Consider the following 24820-nt stretch of genomic DNA (forward strand, 5'->3'; position numbering starts at 1 on the left):
ATGATGGTGTGCATTGCTGAGAGTGAAGCAATGACAGAAAATCACACTTTTGTCCAGAGCATGTTTTTGTCTACAAATGTGCACAAATGTTTGGTAATGTCACCCTATACCTTAAAATGTCCCAACAAAATGGATGAGATAACAGAATCTATGTTGATTCATATGTATTTATATACAGTATAATAGCCTATTTCTTATTTTGATAGTCTCAAAAGATTGAATCCAAGTTTTGTTACAGCTGTTGACAGGGAGCTGGGAGATCAGCAAATTGTCTGTTTTGTGTGCTTGTGTGCCATTTTGTGATCACTCTGTGTCTCCTCTCTGAATTCGGAGTGTTTTGAGGGTCCGTGAATGCAGCACAGGCAGTTGTATTTTCCTTAGCAGCAGTTTGTTGAATTTGAGTCTTGGATTGGAGAATTGATCACTTGATCAGTTTGTGGTCAGATCAAGCAGGGCTAATCAGATAAGATCGATGGATTAGACCTAGAGCTGGATTGCTTAGGTGCATAGTTTCCATGGGAACGCAGCTGGTTTCATCTAAAGTAAACTGGAAAAGTGATAGACAACCAGGGTTTGAAATTAACACCAGCCACCAGCCACATACTGGCAAAATATCCAGTTGGCTGCTAGATTTGTGTCACTCACCAGCCAAAAACAATGGTAATCTATTGAGTGGCTGGTAGATTTTGGGATCCCCCAGCCACAGTGGCAAGTGGACAAAAAACACTAAAATGAGAGCGCTGTTGTTCTTTGAAATGGAGCGTTTTGTTTCTGTATGAAGGCGGCACGGTGTGGTTAGCATTATTGCCTCACAGCAAGAGGGTTCCTTGTTTGAACCCATGGTGGGGGTTTCTCCAGGTACTCCGGCATCCTCCCACAATCCAAAAACATGCAATTAATTGGTGAATCTAAGTTTACCATAGGTGTAAATGTGAGTGTGAATGGTTGTCTGTGTCTATATGTTAGCCCTGTGATAGTATGGTGACCTTGTACAAGGTGTGCCCGGCCTCTCGCCCAGTGTAAGCTGATAGGCTCCAGCACCCCCACGACCCCTTGCAGGATAAGAGGTTATGGACAATGAATAAATGAATGTTTCTGTATGAATTAATGAATGTTTGAGTGTCATTTTAACTGCATGTAGCGTTCTGCTGCTCCATCTATACCCAGGGTGTGCTCCGTGCTCCAAGAGTGTGGTGCTCTGAATAACCAAACAGTATTTATATATTTCAACAGTACTCCTAATGAATGGTCCACCTCCAAAAATAGAAAATCAATATGTGGCGGCAAATGCTGACGTCATGGCGGGCTGCCACAAATAAATAAATGTGTGGGAACCCCTGAGCAGGTTCTAAAACTACAGAATTTAACAGAGTCATAATTCATGTCTTTGTGTTTATTGTTCAGTACACTGTGAGGATGGAGAATCTTGTGGACTGTTGTATTTGCAGAGATACTGTAAGTGCACATGCAATGCTTGGATGCACACATGCTGCACATGGTGTTGTACATCATTACTGTAGTTGTAACTCAGTGACGGTCAGGCAGGACATAATCTTCAAAGCAAATATCAAGGCAGTAGCCAGATAGGAAACATGGCGTCACTGCATAAGGGCACCTTTAAGCATTAAAGCCCCACACAAGTCCAGATCTGTAATTCTGTCACGGAACATATCCTCTGCCATTTCGCTACTTCCTGCTCTCTCCGGACCCTCACTGTGGCGCACGCTGGGATTGGCATGATGTTGCCCTTCTGAAGCCACTGGGTTGGGTCTGTCGTCATGATCTTATCTTTCTAAGGACAGTTCCTCAAAATGAACTGAAGAGCGTAAACCACATCAAACAGCGAGCAGAATAAGAAAGAGAGGGAGAGTGTGTGTGTGTGTGTGTGTGTGTGTGTGGGGGAGAGATGTGAGCCCACCAAAAGCTTAAGCCTCCAGTGTGCTGTGCAGATAAGATTCATTAGATAGGTCGGTAAATGCAAGAGAGAGGCAAAGCGAGGCAGGCACAGAGCGGGAGAGAGAGAGATTGAGCTTGCTGCTGCTCCAGCATTTGTTGACACAGATTTACAATGAGTCTCCCACTGCTTCACGCATTACAGTAACACGCCATGTCAATAGCTCTCTGGGCTTGAAAAGCAGCCGTGCCAAAGATGTCTGGGAGTGATGCCCTTCCCCTGATAACCAAAGTGTGGCTCATAAGTCAGGAAGTGGAGGAGGAGGAGGAGGAGGAGGAGGAGGAGGGGGCGGGGCAAAAGAGGCAGAAAAAATGATTTTATTTGTTTTTTTGTTTTTCTTTTCTCTTATTAATAAATCCCCACCCACTCCTCTCTCTCAATCTCTACATCTTCTCCAACATCTATTCATTAGTTTTCCTGTTTCTGTCACTTCTCTATGATCCTTTTCCTCCCTCCTCCTCCATCTCTCTCCCTCTGTTTCTCTTTATCTCTTGGACGCCCCGCTACAGGCTCAGTAGGACAGGATTTAGGCATTAGCTCAATCCCCCTATCTACTCCCCCTCATGATTGCACACTGTTTCTGTCACCCACATACCCTAGTCCACTGCACAAGTCTTGTAGGACTCAGAGTCTCTTATACAAGTAGTGGTGGAGAGCTTATACTCCACAAGACAGGAAGACATAATCAAGTAGACGGACAGGCATGGCGTGAGAGCGACTGACAGTGTGTGTGTGTGTGTGTGTGTGTGTGTGTGTGTGTGTGTGTGTGTGCGCGCGCGCGAAAGGCTGGGACAGTGATGAGCCAACTCTGAGGTGGAGGGTGAGATTTTTATATGGTATTTTTGAGTTAATCAGACTCTATACAGAAGTAATAAAGAGTTTGATGAGAACCAACATCAGCCCATGTCACGCAGCTCTGTCTGCTGAGTCATGGGGCGCCACAAATGAGGTGGTTTTGATGTGTGACATTCACCTTCATGAAATCTTGATGAGAGCTGAGTTCTGCTGTCTGTGTAATGAGGGCTGTAGCAGTCAGACAGCTGGCCAACCACTTCAGCTAGTAAAGCAATGATAATAGAGGGGGCTGGAAAGCCTTTTGGAAAGCATTCGGTAGATGAACTTCAGGCTGTTCCTGGGAGGCAGTTAGTGTTTTGGGGGAAGAGATAAACAGGAACTTGGATGGCATCAGACAACAGAAGGTCTAATGGTCTTAATCAGAGATGTAGTAGTGGTGCTAGTAGTAATGGTACTACAGTTCGCACATGTTTGTGAGTTAGCCGTGGCCTCATTGCTTATTTGTGTATTACAAGGAGCATTCAATGTAACAGATGGATATCAACACTTTTGTTCCAAAAGGAGCCATTCAGCCTTTGAATAAAGCAACACTTACTTGTGTAAAATCACTACAAAGCAAAAACAAATTGCACTTTCTGAAGAAGAGCGTGCATTTTTGCCTTTTAATGACAAAACTCACCTTTACAGATTGCAAGTTTGTGGTTTTTTTTTTTTTTTGGTTTTTTTTTTCGATTCAAAATGGATATAGCATCATGGAGTACAACTTCAGATGTGATACGGAGTAGCTGAGGTCTGCAGGTGTCTGTCAGTCCATGTCAGCGCCTCAAGCTGTAAATCCTGTTGGTTCTGATAGGAATCCCAAAGCTTATAGTGGCTGCCATCTCCTTAGCACTGGCTGATGCCTCTTATCAGGACCACCACACCGCTGCCGCCAGCACATTTTCACATATGGTTAAATTATAACTCCCTTGCACAAACATTTTCCCACATGCATGTAAGCGCATATATGAACATGCTCACAGATTCAGTGTATTCACACAGGGCAGCTACAGCATGAGCTGTACATCAACCATCATACTGCAGTCACACACAAATCCTCTCACTCACGTTTACATAAACACGTCGTGTATATTATCATGTGTATGTATGAGATCTAAATTTCAGAAAAACCCACATGTGAGTAGAAAATTTCACTTTTGATGTAACAGAGACTATTTTTTATGTACGCTAGAGCTGCAGCAACTGATCAATTAACCAATTAGGTGACAGCTGGTTGTCCACTATTAAATTAATCAGCAGCTAATTTGATACTTGATTATTCCTTTTGATTAATTTCTTAAGGAAAAAAAAGTCAAAATTCCAGAGTTGTCAAGATTCCAGCTTTTTGAATGTGAATATTTCCGGTTCCTTTCCTCCTCTATGGTAGCAAACTGAATATGTTTGGCTTGTGGGGAAAAAACAGGACATCTGAAGACGTCATCATGGGCTTTGGGAAACACTGACAACATCTAACATTTTATAGACCAAACAGTGAATTGTTTGAGAAAATTGACAATGAAAGTAATTGTTAGCTTCAGCCCTAATGTGCACACAAAACACAGGATTTTTTTGCTTCTCATATGCCAAAGGTGCATAAAGTCTCAAAAAGAAAAAAAAGTGTATACATATATAAACATATACACACACCAGAGGGTTCACGATACAATATTATCATGATACCATGACACTTAAGTCACAATATAATATTATTACAATTTTAATATGTTGCAGTATGCTGCAATTGCAATAAAATATATTGCAGTATTTTGCAATTTCATACCTTTTTTCAACAGTGCATTATGTCCCCAAAGGAAAATTTTATTAACAGCTCTTTTGTCTAATAAGAATTTCAGTCTGTTCAGATTTGCAAATGTGAAGATGTCCTTCACTTCTCAGTTTTAAATTATTGTAAGATAAATATATTTTACATTTTGTACAGTTTGTAGACCAAATAACAGATAAATCAACAGCAAAAATAATGCAGTGTGCAGAACTTTACCCAAACCACCTCTGTCCATGTAATCATATACATACATTATGTGTGTGAGGATGGGTGAGAAAACGGGTGCAGACAAAAAACATGCAGGTCATTCATTCTCCAACTTTGTCTGTCTTCAGTACCCCACAGATAAAATGCCATGAAAAGATGAGACTTCTCTACTCCACAGGGGTGGTGACATGTTTATTATGTTGTTTAGTTTACTGTGCAGTGATCATTAAAGAACCAGGAGTAAACCCAGAGTATGCCTTTAATACAAAAACTCTTAACATTAGCCTTAATACAAAGTTTTGCTGAAGAAACCCCCCCCCAAAAAAATATGATATCATTCACTGCGATACGATATTATTACATTTTCATGTAAAAGTGGTGATGTCTTTTCATATGCAGTTAATTTACAATATTAACAAATAGTTCATTACCCAGCTCGACTAAGCCTTTTAAATTTGATCTTCATTTGTAATTTGTGATTTTTTTTATTGTTAATGGACAATTATTGTGATTGCAATGAAGCACTTCATAACTATAAATCATTACACCACGGCTCCCTCTCCCTCTCTCTTTACTCTGTCTCTCTCCTGTACTGCATACAGTACAGATTTATTAGTTGGAGCCGGGGCCCCCGGACAGCCACCACTCAGCACTCCTTCAGATCAATAATTGGAAATATTAATTATATCAGTAGAGACGGCCCAGTCAGAGGGGGGCTGTTTATGCTCCTGTTACTGAGCAGTGCAGCAACATGAGCTTTGATGGCCCACTAATACGTATTAATGATCCCAGGACAAACATTACTCTATATTAAACCTGAGTGAAAGCCATAAGACATCACACATATTGTATAGCTATTAGAGCTATTTTATTGCAAGCACTGTAAGTAAGTGCTGTTGCATAACTGCTGTAAAAAGACTTTTACTACTGAGAGATGAGCTTCTGCAAAACCAGGACAAGATTTACTGGAATTTTTTTCTTCTATTTACTGCATTCTCCTGTAGTGGAGGTTCCTCCTTTTGGATAATATCAAAGTTAAAGACTAGCAAAGTTCTGGGGCTTGGAAGTGCACCAGGTCTTTAAAACACTTTCCAAAGCAGTATTATTGTCTTGCTACTGGCCCTCTCTGGTTTCAGCAGTAGGGCTGAAGGATTAGATTCAGAGGGTTGGAAACACCTTCACTTGCACACACGCTACCCTGTGCCCCATGTGACATATGCAAATGACAGTTAAGATAACAACTTGTAAAATGCCACGTGCAAGCTTTGATGCTCGCAGTATGACCGAGTGAAAATGGCCAAGGATGGGTTTAAGTGCAGTCCACATGTTTTCATATGACTTTGTTGTAAGAGTGGGGTAGGTAGTGTGTGGTCGAGAGAGCGACACACAGAGAGTGATGGTGGATGTGCTCAGAGCAGACAGGTGTAGGTGATCGGAACAGAGAAAAAATTAATGGTAAAGTTGTGTAGTGGAAGTAAGTGTACAGTGTAGGTTTCAGTGAGTTCATGAATGAACACTGCAGCTCCTCAAGTTCCTGTGTCTTGCTTCACAACTGCTGAGCAAAGTGAAGGGGATTGGGCTCTGAGTATTTTCAGAGTGGTAGAGCCGTCAGTGTTGGTCTGCATCCTGAAAGTCGGAGATTCTGAGATTCGAATCATCAGTCAAACACCCCTCAGTCAACTGAGATTGTTTCAAGTCGAGCGTAACAGTGTGCTGTGTAGTGTGCTTCTGGAGATGTTTTGGTTCCAGGATTTGCTGCAGAGTGAGTGCTCTTCACTTTCACGCTGCTCTTTGGTACAGGCAGCTGCGGATGCGATGCAGTGGCCCAGAGGAGGAGAAACTTTGCACCATAGAGATAACGTTATCTTCTGTCCTCTGCTTAGAGATGGTGATTTTACAGCTCACAGCGACTTAACCAGACACAGTCTCTGGCTTTTGTTTGATATTTTATGTCGGCAAAAAATGTTTTTTCAATCCGCTGTTAGTACAGTTAGCTTGTTTACTATATCACTTGTCACACTGAAGACTTTAAGATTTTGTATGGAAATAGAAAATGAATTGTTGAATATTCATATTGAACAATCAAATCTGATTTGACTGGCATTATTCTGAATCGGGTACAGCCCTACGTCATTGTGCATTTTAGTTTGTGTAATTTGGAAGTCACAATGATTATATTACATATTTGCAAGGATTACATTTAAAGTTATAATGTTCTGCTGTGATTGAAGGTTTTTATAATGCAGTAGTGACATACAGCTTTGTTATTCATATGTATTCATGCATTAGTTCATCTCGTTTCCTCATGGCACATAGGCCTGGCCTACATGAGGGAGCAGCGTATATGCTAACTGTATCCAGTGTTGCGATGGTCATACTAAAGAATAATTTATTGCTTGTGTTTACGGAATAATCAGGAAGATGAAGAACTGTTTTAAAAAAATTGCATACTGAATTGCAATCGCAGTATTGGTCTAAAAAAATCGCAACTATATTATTCTCCCATATCGTTCGGCCCTATAGAGTGCCCTAGGGATGGCGGTTTTCTGTAGGCTGACACGGGACTTAGCATCGCATTTGTAGTCTTATCAGAAAGCCCGTAGGATTTTTTTTTTTTTTTCATTGGATTATTGCCGTAACTAAGCTCTGTGGCAAACACATGTTTATGATACATGTTTTGTTCAGCAAGATAATCTTCACAATTGAACACCACTTTTGTGATTATTGAAGCCTGAATGCAGGAGTAAAAAGCTATTAACTAACTACGATTGCATGACCTAACATCACCACCATAACAAAATTTTAAAGCTGTGTTTGGAGCGGCTCAGTGTGATGAAGGTCTGTATTCTCACCTAGCCACTTGTTGGTAGCCACATCTTGTAAGACAAGTAGAAGCTTCAGAGTTCACGAGTGGTATATTTTATGTTGTAGAACAAAATGTGAAAGTCTCTTAAGCTTGTGCCAACCACAGCCCTTATTTCAGTCATCTAACCAAAAATCCATTTTAAAAAAACACGTGACTTCACAACTTACTAACTTATTTCAGGGTTTCAGGACTCATTCCTGACAAACTCTACTCAGCAGTGTGGAGTCTGGGACTCTGTACTGCTCGAGCCCACTAAACACTACTAGTCATGAACCCATTACCGTCGTAGATAGTTCCAACAGTAGACTCTAAATCCTCCACACTACTAACAGGCCAAGTCCAGACTACAGATCCTTGACTTGCTCTAATTTGAAATCAGACAGTGGAGTGTCTTTTGTGGCCGGAGCCCAAGGCCTTTGGTCCTTTTTGTGGTGAATAATACTTTCAGTAGAAAGACGTTTGCTCCCCAGCCAGGCCAAACTTTACCAGGATACTGAAATAAAGTCAGAGAAAAGCAAAGATCTGTGTTTTTATCGTATGTTGCTTCAAGACTGGTCACATGAAGCCAATTTAATTTGTAGCCAGCTTCAGTCAAAGAATAAAAATGGCCCACAACAAACAAACCAAGAGGCAATGTGTGTACATTCCAGGCCCATTGCACACTACATTATGTACTTTAGGCCTAGGGGTTTCTATCTCACCCTCCATATAAAACAGCAGCATACTAGTGCTAAGAGCTTTAATTCAACTGACTCGAGGCTTAACTGGGCAAATGAGACGGCTTAATAAAAGCATATGGAACTATAGATTTGTCAAAGCCCTCGGAGCAGCACAGCTTTCGGAGCGAAAGAGAAAAACAAGGGGCTGCAGAAGAAAACAAAAACTGTATTTTCTACTAAAAGACGAAGAACGATAACTAATTTAAAGGTTGTGAAGCCATTGAGTTGATGTGAGTCATTGGATGAGTTATCCCGATGAGTCAATAAAAACCAAACATTTAGTTCACATTCACTTTAACCTGGACTTTGAAATACAAAAGAACCAAAATGCAAAGCAGTGTCATAAAAATGTCATTAATGTCCTTTGAAAGGTGCCCGCCTGTCCATGTCTGCTGTGTCTTCAGCACGATATTTTCCAGCCTCTCACTGACATGTGAAAGCACTGTGAGTCAGCACAGACTTCTCATATGAGTTTTTTAACTGCATGACCACACATTGTTCACTGTAGTCGACTTTTATGTTCCTTTTTTACTTATATTTTTGTTTCTCTTTTTTATTAAGCTAGTTTTTTTCAGACAATACTAAAATAAATAGATTAATAAATGAAATAATGGCTCCTGAGGACACAAGAACATTTTAGATTTTGACAATGATGTTTACAACCTGTGATTTGTAGGGCTGAAACATGCAAAACACAGAAACTAAGAAAGCGTTTTTTCGGTGGACTACAGCTATGTTTTCCTCATCATTCGTCAAATGCAAGTACTACTGAAGAAATTCAGAAAGAAGAAATTATTGTAGGAGACAAATTATCTGTGCTTCACTGGATATCACATCCACACTGAGAACGTCCTTAAGCAACTATATTGAAAAAAATGCTTATTAACAGCAGGAATGTCATGCCTGGTTACCTAAACCTTTTTGAATAAATCAAGGTATTTCAAGAGGTATTTTCACTGCTTGAAAGATGGTCTTGTTATAAAACTGTGCTGCCTGTGCAGTAGGAAGATGCAAATACTTTTGAAAATGGTGCTACATGACAAAAGAAAGGGGGCTGTGGCATTTGCTTTTGCTCAAGATGTAGAAAACCTACAACTACCAGAAGACAGCGCCACACCAGATGAATAAACTCTCCTGCTGCTGGGTGACACAACGATAAATGCTAAGATAAAATATATGTCTGAAAACATTTTAGGCGAGAAAAAGGCATACACTAAAAGAATCTTGATTTATATTTGATCAGCACTGCCTAGTTTTATTGTTTGATCTCAGTCATTGCAGCTTCCATTTTTACAATACAGGAAACAGTGTGGCACCTACTTCCTTACAGCCAAACAGTGCACTAAAATGTGTTTCTGAAGACTTTTTAGGTGAGAAATAGGCAATACAGTAACAGAAGCTTGGTTTATTTGATCCGTATTGTCTAGTTTTACTGTTTCATCTGAGTTTGAGAGTTCTGAGTCCGCTCTATACTCTTTGTGTCCATGGTGGTGGTGGACATACGAAAATGTGGAAGTGCAATCTGCAGTTTGAGCAACAGCCCTAGAGCCAACACAAATCTGCTGGATGATGGGTTTTTTTTTTTTTTATTATGAGGGAGATTTTGGTAAAATAAGATGAAGTTTACCACAGTTCATTTACTACACACACTGGTCTAGTGCAAAGCTGTTTGAAGTGTCCCTTTAAGTCATAGACACATCCTTAGGTAGAAAACCTGCAAAGGAAATGGAATATCATGACAGCTGAATTAAAGTTTCTCTCTTAATATCAGTTCAGGTTTAAAAACCATTTTCATCATTTGGCTGTTGAGTCAGTTAATAATTGAAACGCTACATGTTTAGCAGGGGTGTCTGCAGGGAGGCAGGTGGTTGATTTGTAAATGTACAGTGTTTGTATAGTGCAGTTGTGCTGCTCTTTTTCTCTGTGTGTGAAAGTGAAAGGCAGGAGGTTGGACTCAGGGCAGTGGAAACGCCACTCAACAGCGAAGCAATCTTATCTAAGAGTTGCAGCCAGTTTTCTTTTTCTCTCTCTCTGTACGTACTATATCTCTCTTTTCCTTCTCTCCATCTCTTGTCTTCTTCCACTCTTTCTCTCCCCCCTTCTCTTCTTTTGGTCTTCTTTGTTACTCTTCCTCCCTCAACTAACCACCCCTGCTCCTCTAACGTAATGAATGGAGAACTGAACAACGTCACAATTAAAACGTGTCGTTATGTGCACAGGCAGCAGCAGTGGGTGCTTCACTCTGTTCATTGTGGGTGTGTCAAGAAGCTACAAGCTCCAGCCCACAAACGACAGAGTGAAAACATACTCCACAGTATCTGGAGTTAATGAATGGTCTCCTTGGCAACAGCAGCACTTAATGCATTTCACATAAAGTTACCATTACTGTGCGAAGTGTGAGCATGCATATAGTGCAAGTGTGCTTTGCAGCATGCACTTAATATCTGCTGGAATTACACCATTTTATTTGCATGTGTTCAAGGGGAATGGAACAAACTGAGCGGCATCAGTAGTGACTGTTCAGGACCATAATGCATTGCTCTCGGGCAAATAGATAGACCATTAAGCTGGCATGTTGGAGGCTGAACAGTAACTAGCTTTAGAGAGAGCTGCCGCCCACACACAGGCACCCTGTAGAGACGGCTGAGATCATAGCATGGTGGAGGAGCCACAGCCACGGATTTGGCCTCCTCCATCGCGCATTTGAACAAAAATCAACTGGCAGGATGGAAGCATCTTTCGTCCGTTTGACATGTCAAAGGCAAATTCAAAGATTTCCTGTGTTGTCAAGTTATCTGTGAATTTGTCTCGCGGATGTTTTTTTCCCTGCATTCGGAGGTGTTTCTGTCTCAGAGGTTGCTTTGAACACGTGTGCGATAGTGTCACGGTTGATTCTGTAATCTATCCGTACATGCTGTGGAGCAGTGTGCCCTGTGGCTTGGCATTAGCATACTGTAGGGGTTACTTTGCTCGTGTTGTACAAGGAAAGAAAGCACTTGTAGATGGGGAGAGAGGAGGACGTGGGAGCGAGCCAAGAAACAAGGAGCCAAAACCTCAACCTTCACAAGCAAAGCATCCTCCCTGTTTTCCTACAAAGACTTAGCCAGTGCTAGTTATTATTTACGATGGGTAAATTTATGGAATAATTTCAGTGAGGGAAGGTTACTCAGTTCCTCAAGGTGAAAATGGATACGTTTAGCACTTAATGAATCGGGCCTGGGCCTCTCCCCCATATATCAGCATGTTATTAAGACATTTTAAAATCCCATTATGGTGTTTCTCCTTGAACATGTCATGCTTTTATTGGACTGCCCTGTCTTTAAATCTGACCTTTTCAGCCCTGCTCTGGAATTGAACAGAAAAAAGATGCATGACAGGGCGATGGAACGAAATATATACATATGTAGGTATAAAAATATCAGTACTGGATAGTTTTCAGTGATCTGACTGGGATGCCCGGTAATGGCAAATAGTTTCCAGCAATAAAAACATGCTTGAATAGCAGCTACAAATGGTTTACTATAAATGGCTGAATGTGGTAAGAGGTTGCTTTTATGTTCCAGTAATCTTGTTATAAATTGGTGCCACTTTTGGCCCCAATTTTATTAAAATGTGTGGGTTTTTTTTATTGTTTAATCTATTTGTTTTGGATTGAATCACAGAAGGAGGAGCTCTGGCATCAGACCAGTGCACATACATTATATTGCAAGCTTTATGCTCTGCTACAGTACATATATACGTATTATATGTGTGTGTGGGTGGGTGGTTAAACAGTATGCGCACTAACGTGTGACTAGGAGGCATGTGTTCAATTAAAAAAAACTGTGCTGCAGCTGTAACAAACATATTGTAAATCACAGCGAGATCTTTTAGACTTTTCCTGTCTGGTGAAATTGTTCAGCTTGAACAACAATAATGAAAAAAGAAGGAGGTAAAATTGGGGAAGGAGGAGAGCGTGACACAAAGACTGTGATGACAGAGGCATCTAATCCAGGCAATGCCATTCTTATCAGGGTCCAGTGGATTAGAGTGAGCCTCCTAACCAGAGAATCCTTCCCAGCCAGACACTCTCCACAGCCCAAGGGCCTGGATCAATAGGCCTGCATTGATCTCTCTCCTCCTGTGGCTGGATTCACTTTTAGCAGGACTGCCTTGGCCTCTATCACTTAGACACACATCTGCAGCCTTGCAACTTCTCCGTGCACCTGCAATGAAATACCTCAAATACAAATGACACACAGATAGACACACACACACCTTCTGTTTTATGTGTGTCAGAGAGTTGTTTTGTTTACACTGAATAACAGGCAGCAGAAACACTATAGTGTCAAGTCAACTTAGCTGCATGATGGTGCTTCGGTTTCCTCTTCAGCCAAAGCACTTTGATCAGTCTCGCAGAACAGCCATTAGTATGGGAGAGAGGGCCTTGACACCTTTGGTTTGTGGCCTCTTGTTGTAGCAACGACAGCCCGAGTCGCCAGCGCTAACCTCTCTGTTGCTCTTTCTTCTCTCTCCTCCAGATGACTCGCCCCATCCAGGTGAAACCGGCTGACAGCGAGAGCCGTGGAGGTAGTTGTCTTCTTTTCTCCATCATTTATTCATGTCCCCTTTTCATCTGCCTTATCTAGGCTAATTCTTTTCATTCTTTCCCTCTGATCTCATCTGTTCCACTGCTCTCAATGCAATATTTCTTCAGCCAACACTGCTTTTTTTTTTTTAAATCTCATCCCAATTCCTTTTATTCTCATGTAGCTGCTCTTACATACATATTGGCAGCAACTTCATCATTACAAACAAAGTCTTATCAGAAGTTTAAACCTGACTGTGGGTGAATGTATATTAAACACATTAAAGGAGCAGCGTGTCAGATTTAGGGGGATTTAGTGGCATCTCGTGGTGAAGACTGGACAATGCAATCAGCTGAAACTTCTCCCGTTAGAATTCCTTCAGTGTTTATTGTTCAGGAGGTTTTTAGGAGGAGCTGAGTTGTCCATAGAGGTCCCTTTCCTCTCCAAAACAAACGTACACAGTGATTTCAGCCGGCACAAACACTGAAAAAAGCGGTTCCGCTTTACAAATCAGTGTTTCTCCAATGCTTTTCAGCATTTTGGAGAGGGGCTGCTAACAGAGCACCTGCTAATGCGTGCTCACCTTTTTTTTTCAGATGACTTTAGATTCAGACGTTCAGGAGGTTTTTACTGAGAGCTGAATTTTCGGCAGGGGTCTCTTCCTCTCCAAAAGTAATGTAGCTGCTGATTTAAACCGGTAAAAACACTAAATAAAGAAGTTAAACTTTAAAATAACAGTATTTTTGCTGACACTGCTCTTTGCGGCAGGGCTGCTAACTATGGTTGCCAATGCAAAAAGGCAGTATTTGGCCAGTCTGGGCTACTGTACACCATATCAGTATCCATGGACAAGAACCTGTTCCCTATGTAGACCAAAAAAATGGCTCATTCTAACATAATGAAAACACAACAATTCTTATTTTAAGATGATTATGCACTAAAGAAAACCTACATATTATATTCCATTTCTGCAAATACATCCCACTAAATCCTCCACACTGGACCTTTAAGTGATGTCAAGCACAAAGATTTGATGTCATCTTTGTTTGACTGCTTTCCTCTTCAGCTTTCAGTAGAAATGTCTGTAATCTCACATATTGTGGCTTTTTAAATTGTGTTTCTGGTTCAAATCCTTCGGGTTTGTGGATTAATCTCACAGTCTCATTCTGCGAGTGCCCTTGTACTTGATGTAATTGATTTAAGAGTCTGTGTTATTGGAAGAATGTGGGGCTGTGATGGGCTTCCCTGCTGCCCATCTCTCTTTTCTTGTTCCCTATGCCAAGTACATTATCACGGCACTGTAAATTAGATAGTGATTAGGCTCAATACTGGAGCCATAGCCATGCAAAGGCCCTGTTAAAAACCACACTGCTTGGTCTGCGTGCATTTGAAACAGGAGAGTAAATGGTATAGAGGGAGGAGAAAATGGAGCAGGAGCACGTACAGCTTGCCAAACAATCAATAAATTTGCAGGGTTCTTGCCAAGATCCTCATTACTTGGCCTTAATTCTGTCGTCTTTGATCTCTGCCGTTTTTGGAGGCTTTCATTTACTCACTGCCTATCTGCATATATGTTAATGGGATGAGGAGGCATCCTTTAAGTCAGTGTCAGAGACAATGAACCTTGCTGTTATTTTTTTTGGTGTGCATCTCATGTGTCACCCTGTAACAAAACAAGTGCCTTTTTGTTGTTGAAATGGGTAAGCGCTGTTTTCAGTCTTTCTCTTCCTTATGGAAGGAGAGAAGGAGAGAGATTTGGAAGTGAAAAACAGGCAGGGAGAGAAAATGCAAGCACGATGCCAACTGCATACAGCTGCCGTGCTGCACTTCTGAGGCTTTACCTAAAAACCTCTGCCTGTTTTGGGTGAATTAGGATGGCTGGCCACTTGGCTGCCTGTCAAATGCACACAATCTTCAAAGGACAGCATAACCCCTTGAGATGGATGGAAGAAAGGCCAATAAAGATCACTGTCAGTCCTCTATGTTCTCTTTCTTTCTTTCCTCCCTTTCTTTCCTTCTCTCTTTCTTTCTTTCCCCCTCATCTTCCCTCCTTCTCGCAACCATTCATTCAGGCTTTAGAGGAGTGGTGAGACAAGCAAAAGGGTCTTGTGCTGTCAAGATTGATGTCCCCTATAGCTCCATTGATTTTGCCATTGTGGTGCTGTGTGTCCACATTAACAATGACACTCAGCTGTCTCTTTACTTGGTTGTGAGTGGCCGGGTTTAAAGCTCCCAGGGCACTCTGGTCAGTATGGGGTCCTCTTACTGGCCAGCCGTGGGGACCCAACTGAGGAACAAATGAGTGCTCGAACAGACCTGAGAGTTGCACATCATCTTAAATGAACAGGTCAGAGTGGCGCCATAGGGGCAATCAAACACTAGCGTGACTTTAACGGGTTAGGAGGTAGAGGAGAAAGGGGGGACGGGGAATGGACCTGATTTTCACTTTTTAAATCTTGTGTTCTCATCCTGCTTCCAGATTTCTGGGTTGAATTATTTCTGTGATTATCCTTGGCAAAGATAATTTTGCTTTCTCTCCATATCTTGTTCTGTCTTGAGCTGCTCTTGCTACTGTTAGCTGATGGACTGTGCTGCAGATGCGCCTCCATGGCCTACTTTTACAAGCCTTAGCTCCTTATTTGCTGTGAAAGATTGAAGAGAATTTCAATGTGCTGTAATAATTACAGGGTCCTGTAATTATTGCACTCCTTCCTTCACATTGTCAAAATTGCCAAGATTAAATTTTTGTAATTTTGATCCTTATTTGCCCGCTGTTGCCAGAACCCAGATCAATAACTTCAGGACTATAACTCAGCGTGGTGTGCAAGAGCTGGAAGAGCTGATGCAAAAAATATTAATTAGCCTCTCAGTGCAGTAGAGGGAGGGACACCAGGGGACAGACCCAGTCTGGCCTGTTCTCTCAAGGGCCACGCAGCTAGTCCGATAGGGGGCATATATTCCTCAGTGCACACAGTCACACTACAACACACAGTCATACTAATTAGTCCCTTAATCTCATTATGAGGAGGACTGTTCAGATCACCTCGCTAGGTTGGTCGTCCATTAGGGAAAGACCTGTTACCATGGTTTTATGCCTGCTGGACCTGCGCTCCTCCAGGAGCAACTCTCTGCTGTTATTAAGACCAGACAGGCCTCGACCAGAACAGTGTACTTTCACTGGTTAGTGCTGCAGTGCAAATTTAAACTGCCAGCCTATATTCGTCAAACAGGAAGACAGTAGAACATATGCTCATAACTAATTCCACTGAATATTTGATGACTCTTGGACATTTGCTCAAACGGAGCAGTTTCCTGATGGAAATGTTCACAGCGTTCACCTTATCATATAGAACTACTTGGTAGAAATTAAGGTACACGGCCACTAGGCAGCTTCACTAAGGCCATATGAATAAACCACCTCGCCTTTAGAAATTAAAGGGAAAAATATGGTAGAGTAAATCCATCCAAACACTCTGTCAGCCCCTGCTGCCGCCTAACAAAGACACACTGTGAAATGAATATTAATGGCCAATCACCTACCTAATCTAGCAGAACAGCAGCCGTTACACATTGAGCCACGAGCACCGTGAATGTCTCCGTCACTGATGACGCAGACCATTCTGGGATGTTTCTGTTGGGGAGACGTTTAAAGAGGTGCGGCGAGGAGGCAGCAGGGACCTGTCTCTCTCGTTTTCTCCTCACAGGTCTCTGATATGAAATAGATTGATTTTCCATCACACATGGCACTGATGACTGGCACTGACTGCTGCTGATATTTCATTTTTGAAGGGCTGTTCAGTGCCTCCTTAGAGGGCTTGGTGTCCTTACACGGGATAAATCAGCTTTAACCGCTTTGATTTCATCCTAAACCCTTTACCAGCGGCACCCCCTTGGCATTCCACCATTACTATCTGCCCCTTCTTGTTTCCCTTTTTGTGTGCTGTCACTTGATTTGCTTTTATGTCGTTTTTTTTTTTTTTTTTTAGATAATCTTAAAAGAGCCGTCCTGCTCCCAGGCTAAATTGTTTTTCTGTTTAAAAGTTCAGCATGTATTGTTCCTTCGTCGCTCTTCACATTTTCCAGCTTAACCCATTGTTAAAGTTTTGAGCTCAGCGATAGTGCAGAAAGCAGAGAGAGGAGCAGGCTAGCTGTCAGCTGGGGCTCTGTTGGTGTTGCAGCAGGCCCGCCTGGCACAGCTAGATCTACAGCCCACTGAGGAGGCCTGGATTAGAAACAGGCTCTGGCATTATCAAGGCAGGCCTGCCGCCCACGCACACGCCCACACAGAGAGGACAAACAGGCAAACGCATACATACCCATACGGCTCTGACACACACACACACAAACACACACACACACACACACACACACACACACACACACACACACACTCACTCACTCTCTCTCGCTCATGCAAACACACACATGCACGCAGTGGGAAGTTGGATGTACATGATAATAGGAACACGTGTGCACACACATGGACATGCCCAGTATATCTTTCATATTTATACACAGACACACAATGTACACATACTTTCTTTTCATGAGCTGTGTTTCATGTAGCGGGCCAAGCAGCAGTGTTGCTTTGTGTTTGTGTGTTTACTCCAACTGAAGGACAATGAAAAGGTTTGCTCCAGTTCACTGAGATGTGACGGAACAGAGAGAGAGAGAGAGAGAGAGAGAGAGAGAACCAGAGCAAGAGGCAATAAGTTAAATGGAGAGTGAGGACACAAAAAAAGAAAAAAAGATTGGGAATCTAGATTGAGAAAACAGGTTTACATGCTCTGTTGCTGTTCTGCGCTCAGTTTTTGATGATGAATTTATCTGGCGTGAAAGACAACAGAGTGGTCCATGTATTAAACATCAGTGGTGTTCTCCTTTCCTTACTAGAGAGACGAGCTCCCCATGTCAGAGCAGCTCAGTAATGAACCAAGCAGGAAGGCCTCTAAGCTCCACTGATCCCCTTTAGAAAAGGGAGGAGGAATGAAGGAGAGAGGGGTAGTTAGAGGGAGAGGAATGAGGGGTGAAAAGACGGATGGTGAGAGTAGAGAGGTGAAAGAAGGGAATTTGTACTGAGAGACTGAAAGTGGGTGAGAGGGAGAGAGTGAACGAGTGCAAAATAAACAGAGAAAAGTGTGGATAAACCAGCAAGAGGGAGGGGCGGCAGGGGCACAGCAAAAAGCTGAACAGTATATCTTCTCCCTTTGGAGAGAAGAAAACTAAAGATTACTGGTCACAATGTGCTTGGCTGGGCATAAATGGAGAGATCTTGAAATAGTAGGGAGCATGTTCAGAGGTTGTGGGGATCAGGGTGAGCTAATCCAATGGTAAGGCCAGCCGTGGGTCACACATTCAGAGCTCACACTGCTTGTCCAAATCCCCTCTGGTGCTCTTACACAAACAATACTGATACACAGGCCTCGGCTAGCCCAGAGTTCAGTCAGCTAACTCCACCGAGCTGGCCTGGGATGTTCAGGTCACTCTGCCTGTAAGCTCTTAAATTTACCCTCACATCAGCACAAACTGGTTCGTTTTGGAGGGGAGGGGTGGAATTAGGTTTGTGGAAGACAGACAAGGGGAGGGAAAGCAGGAGAACAACAGACAAACAGAGCGAGAGAAAGAGATGATGAAATCATTTCTATAGGGATGTGCTTTGCTCCTGAGGGTCAGATTGTGCTGAGGCTGTAGGAGTTATGCAGAGTCAGTGGAAGAAGTAGATCACAACAATTCGCTAATACACTGGGTAGGTGGAGATCAATTAGCCTTATCTAACAAACTACTAATGATAATACCAATGCAGAAGTTGCTGACGTGGTAAAGAACAACAAGAAGAAGCAGAGTGATGATGTAATGAATTTAGCTAGTTGAAAGATGCAGTATTTCTGCAAACACAGTGTCTCCTACGAATTACACTGTTACTGCAACTTCTATGGTACACTCCGTCAGCACATACACAGATGGAAGCAGCAGCTACTTGCAGAGTGTAGACAAAGTACCAGAAACACCTTAAAATATTGCATGTGCATCACAAAGTCAAAAATTATAAAAGCTGACAATAAAATGTGGACGTTGAAAGCTATGCAAAGACAGCGTTTATAGCAGAGCATTTGATTGCATGATATTGTACAAGTGTTGCGGTTGTTACATCTACCCCCAGCGCTTGCCTTTTAAATATGCATACATACATAAATTCAGCAAAACACACATTGATCCTCACCCCCCTATTTTAAAAACACACACATCCCTTTCACTCCATCCCTTGTTCGTTGCGATGGTCTTGTAGCGTAGGCGGATCAGCAAAGGTTACTGTTGAACACAGAAAGGAAAGGTCAGAAATCATGTTTAGTTTTCCTGGGGCCGGGAGGTAATTCCAGCCAGCAGATTGTGTTCAGACGAGCAAGCAGGCAGGGCAGGCCAGTGGTGGAGATGCTCATGCAGAAGGAAGCGAGGCGGGGATGGGGACAAGGTTATCCAGTCAGCCACTGCCTCTCAGCCCCTCCGCTGTCACCCTTAATAACACCCTCTCCCTTATCACCGCAACAATCACCTTGAGAAACAAACTTGTCTTCTTTCAGAGAGGGATGGAGATGGGGAAGAGACGGCCCCCGTATGCATCTGGTCTGCCATTCTCATTACAGCATCTCAACGTCTTTGGGGACAGACAGACTGCAGATCAATTTAGTGCTCAATTCTCTACACTTTATAATTCATTCTCCCTCTCTTTCTCTCTCTGTCCCCCTCTTCTTCTCCTGTCCTTTTTTTCTCTCTGTACCCTTTGAACACATCAAAACAAGGAGATGATGTACAGTACTTGTCCACATTGCTGCGACAATAAGGGATCTTCTGTTCTGCACTATGCAGATGTAGTGCTTTGATGTTGGAGTTTTCATTTGGTGAGCCATAATACATGAATAGATGTGACTGGGGAAAAAAAAAAAAAAGAAAAAATCAATATGGTATTGATACAAGATACTGTGACACTCACTAAATAGTCCACTTTCATCATGCGACCACCATGTAACTTCGGAAATCAGTTGACAGGGGTTCCTTATATACAACAATATAGACCATAATGAGCGTTGTGCTTTTTAGAATTATGAAACATTCTGTACAGTATGCATGCAAAGATTTGCAACGTCAAAAAAGAGTAAAAAATCAATAGCATGCTGTTTTTTAAGTACTGTATCAGTCACATTTCACTGTTCATTTTACAGGCACCTGCCTGTTAGGGCTTTTTGGATGCAAGCAATAATCTCACAGCGCTGTTACACACTTTATAGAACCTTGCATTCACAATGCATGCCAGATTAGCGAAGAGGCTTGCTATGCCAGCCTACTTAAAATGTATGAGGTACAGTGGCATGGAAATGGGTAAAAAAAAAGCTGTCGTTTTTAAGGCTTGCCTTGTGTAGACTTTGTTTGGTGAACTTTTCGTTTTATTGGCATTTTCATTTCCATTTGCTTCAAATAACCTGTGCAGTATATTACGGGAGAAGCAGCTTCTGTAGCAGCCCGTTTTCCAGCAGACATTTATTCTACGTACAGTTAAGTGTCTTTCATAGCCCTGTATTTTTAATACTGTTTCAATTTAAGTTAAAGTTTTTTGAAGTCCAGTGTGTAGGATTTAGCGACATCTAGCAGTGAGATTGCAGAACTGAAACTTCTCCTGTGTGCCATGTGAGCAGAAGAACTATGGTGGTTAATGCAAAAACATGAATGGCCCTATCTAGAGCCAGTGTTTGGTTTGTCCATTCTGGGTTATTGTAGAAAAACATGGTGGACTCGGTGGAGGAGGACCCACCCCCTGTATGTATATAAACAGCTCATTAAAAGGTAACGAAGACACACTTCTTATTTTCAGGTTATTATAAACTAATGAAAACATAGTTATGAACATTCTTGACCATTTCTACCCCTAGAGACCCCTAAATCTTATGTACCAGACCTTAAAATGTAGGGTTCTTGCAGATTTAGAATTAAGAAAAGTTAAAAAAGTGTTGCCACAGAAATTCAACATGTGATTTATTTAAAGTGTGACATTCATTTTGATTTAAAAAAAATGCACGACCCTATAAGACCTTGACTGTGACATGCTGATGTCAAACCTTCCACAGCGTAAGCAGTTAATGGCAATAACGAGCCCATACCTAAAGCTGCTAAACTAGTATGTGTATTTGTGTGTGTGTGTCTGTGTCCTCTGTGGACTTGGTGCTCTGTGATTGCAGTGGAGCTGGAGGAGGCCAAGTGAGGGCTCTGATTGGAGGACAGAGTCTGTGCAACCTCTGCCAAATCACTGCAATCACCCGTTTGCTCCTTCTCTCTGCTTTAATGACACCACTTCATAAGGAACCAGGCTCATCAAGCAGCCCACACACACACACACACACATTCACACACGTACTCCCACCAAGAAAAACACACACATACGCACAGTGAGGTCAGGCTTGGCAGATCGGGCGGGGCACGGCAGGCCTCAGAACAGGGAGAGGAGGTCCACCAGCAGATGGGAGGAGATTAAAGCAGACTGGAGACACACACACACTCACACACTCACTCATGCACACATATAAATATTATACTCATACATCAGAGATTCGAGCTCCACTCTCCACTTTGGGTTGAGTTAGACTGAGTTAGACAAGTGTCATGATGTGCAGTATTGGGTTTCTGAAGTCTGTATTTACAGCGTACAAGTAAGGGAAGGATTAATGATTCATACAGATACTAGAAGGTTATTGAGATAATTTTCAGGCAGGCTGATCATTTTCAGGCCAACAGTAAATTTTAGATTTTGCTCTTCTCTCTTCACTGCCTGGCCTCAGCTCAGCGCTGAATTCACTGCCCTAATTTTGTGAGACCTTTGCTCCTCACACTCCATGTGGAAATAAAATGTCCCGTTTGTTCACCGAGAGAGGCCAAAGACTATTTGGGGCTTTTGTGTATACAAAAACAGACAAGAGCGAAAGACGAAAATAATTGTTACTCACGCACAAACATTGGCCCATTTGAATTCAAACAACCACTAAGAGTAGTCGGACTGCAGTTTCCAGTTGTTGAAAGCAAATAGAGCATTATGACTCTAATTAAGAAATGTATTTTTAAGGTTTGACAGTATGAATAAGAAAAATGGCCTCTTTTTTGTTGACCATTACATGAAAATGATCTTTAATCTTTCATGACTGGGGACATGAAAAGAGCATTAGTGACAATAACAAAATGACAGACGGAGCAAACACGAGAACGAATGGCAGGGCAAATAAGTGATGACAAAGGAAGAGACAGGAAAGAAACAAGAGCATTTCCCACCTCAGGATATGGACAGAAAGAAAATGCCTCTCCAATCAGCGTAAAAGAAAAATCAAAATATATGCAATGCAGTGCACCCTTTATTTTTGTCTACAAAACACAGCACTCTGTAATTTCACTTTCAAATTGTTTTTGGAGCACTTTAGTGTGTGAAAATGGAACATAATATGTTGCCTCCAGATAAATGAAAATGCCAGCTCATGTATTTGATTTTTTAAAACATAAAATCAGAATGTTACACATTAGGTGCACACAAGAGGACAGTAATAGATTTCAGGAGTGCATTTAAAGAGGACCTATTATGCTCATTTTCAGGCTCATAATTGTATTTAAGGTTTCTACTGGAACATGTTTACATGCTTTAATGGTCAAAAAACCCTTTATTTTCCTCATACTGGCTGTCTGAATATATCTGTGTTCTCCTCTGTCTGAGATGGCTCTGTCTTAGCGCCTGTCTCTGAAAGCCCCCCTACTGAAAAAGCCCAGCCTGCTCTGATTGGTCACGTTTCTGGGTCTTCAGTATCTTGGCATGTCTGCACTGTTGTTGCAGCCGGGCAGTGACTGTAATGGAGAATAGCAGCACTTTCTACTGTGAAAAAACACAGAGAAAAAACCTCTAAACACAACCGGACATGTTCCAGCAGGAACCTGATCTAAAATCAGGAGAAGTTTACAATATCGGCAACCAAGTTTATATGTAGACCCTTTGAGGGCCGACGTCACAATGACGTCATTTTGTTAGCTGAAGGCAAACTGAAGGCAAACTAGGGCTAACTGATGTCTGTGGAGAAAAGCTTTGCCTCCAGCTAAGCCCCGCACACCCAAAAGCGTCATGCTGTTTACTAACACTAAAAAGTTTGTTTTTTTTTCCCTGACATTAGCATGTAGCTTCATGTAGCAGTGTGGGCTACCTGATGTAAACACTTGCAGTAGCATGCCTGGAGCAGATGACCATATAAGAACATCTGGGCCACTATGATGTCATGCTGTAACCAGAGTAGAAAAACAGTTAAAAACGGTGCATTTACAGTAATACTGTAGGAAACCTGAGGTTTTGGCTCACAGGGATTACTTATACATACATACAGGTTTACCTCATTAAACTTTGACCGCGTTTTATGCAAACCTCCTTCACTGTAACACAATTCATAAGACACAAAATACAGAAAAGCATAATAGGCCCCCTTTAAGCTCTGCAAATATAAACCAGTTGCAGCTTTAGGGAGGTAGAGAAACAAGAAACAAAGTTATGGAGAAAACATTCAGCTGTAAAATGAGATCTGTATTCAGATTCAGTACCTGTAACTCAGCTAGCTCCTCATGTCTGTCCCTCCAATCTTACCTCTTCTTTCCTCTATCTCTCCATCTCAGCATATTAACTCCATTAGCCTCTCATATCACCCTCTGTCTCTCTCACTGTCAGTCCACTTAAATCACTGCATCATGCTACCATTGGACTGGAAAGGACACCTGCTTTAACCAAATGATTCAGGCAGAGATATGGAAGCAGTGGATTAAACAGAGATTAGCACTCCTACAGGCCACAGAAATGCAGTATTTAGTGGAGTATGTAATCTGTATGGAATTCAGCTATGAATCGTAATGCCTATATTGTCTGTGACTTAGTCTGTGGCAGCTATTAAAGCAATGACAACAGACAAGGACATAGGACATAGGGATGGCAAGGACTAGCATGGGATGACGTGCCTGTGATGCACCATTAGGGAATGCCAACGTTGGTTCAGTGGGCACCGTAAAGAGGCTTTTAAATAAGGCCCAGCCACGTCTCACCTGCCTTTCCCATCTCATCTGCTGAGACGACAAATAGTGCTGTGAGCACGCACGCACTGTGACACACAGTCCCATGATTGCCCACCCGCCCACTCTCCATCCACCGTCTTTCCACCCATCTGCCAGTCAAACGAGTGCAGAGGTAATGGAGAGAGAAGCAGTCATTCTGGGGCTGTAAAACTGCGGCAGCCGAAAAGATGATTGGGGTAACCTTTGCTTTGGTGCATAAAGAAAGAAGAGTGTTTAAACATTATTCATAAGTATTCATGTATGTGTGTATTCCTGACTGAGTCATTATTGCAGCACTACCGCCTGAAGTGTTTATGTGGCTGTGCTCTGACTGCCTTGGCCTTGCCATGGTTCATGGTAACTTGTAATGTGAGTTTGTATTTTCTCCTTTTTCAAAACTTACCTGATATTCCTCTCCTCTCACTAGACCTTTGAGGTCTTGCACTGATATCTGTACCAGCTTTATTCTATCCCCTAATGTGTGCTTTTTTTGTCTTTTTTTTCCTTTATGCTTCTATCCTGTTGACTTTTCCCCGGGCCCCCTCACATTGACGAGTCTATCAGGCGAGCTGGCATTGTCAAGGATGATTGGCGAATGGGTCTCTGTGCAAAGAAGTTAATAAGCGTATCCCCAGACACTTCAGTTCTTAGGGGCCAGGTCCAAACGCGGGCCATCTTGATTGCCTTTTTGCAATAAACATGAAGAGGGCCTCTGCTGAAGAATACAAAGACAGCCGGGGTTGCATTGGGGAATAACTAGAAAGAGGACTGAGACTTCAA

The 24820-nt window shown here is 42.2% G+C and overlaps 1 protein-coding gene across 11 annotated transcripts in view; it reads left to right on the forward strand.

Annotated features, from left to right (window-relative positions):
* celf5a (cugbp, Elav-like family member 5a) overlaps positions 1 to 24820 on the forward strand; it is a 227345-nt gene that overhangs the window by 112053 nt on the left and 90472 nt on the right. For all 11 annotated transcript variants that reach the window (XM_049587977.1, XM_049587979.1, XM_049587982.1 and 8 more), the window contains exon 3: positions 12884 to 12932. In XM_049587977.1, coding sequence (XP_049443934.1) covers positions 12884 to 12932 — 49 coding nt within the window. The remainder of the gene's footprint in view (positions 1 to 12883; positions 12933 to 24820) is intronic.

The sequence above is a fragment of the Epinephelus fuscoguttatus genome, linkage group LG10, assembly GCF_011397635.1.
Source record: "Epinephelus fuscoguttatus linkage group LG10, E.fuscoguttatus.final_Chr_v1".
In the NCBI taxonomy this organism is placed as follows: domain Eukaryota; kingdom Metazoa; phylum Chordata; class Actinopteri; order Perciformes; family Serranidae; genus Epinephelus; species Epinephelus fuscoguttatus.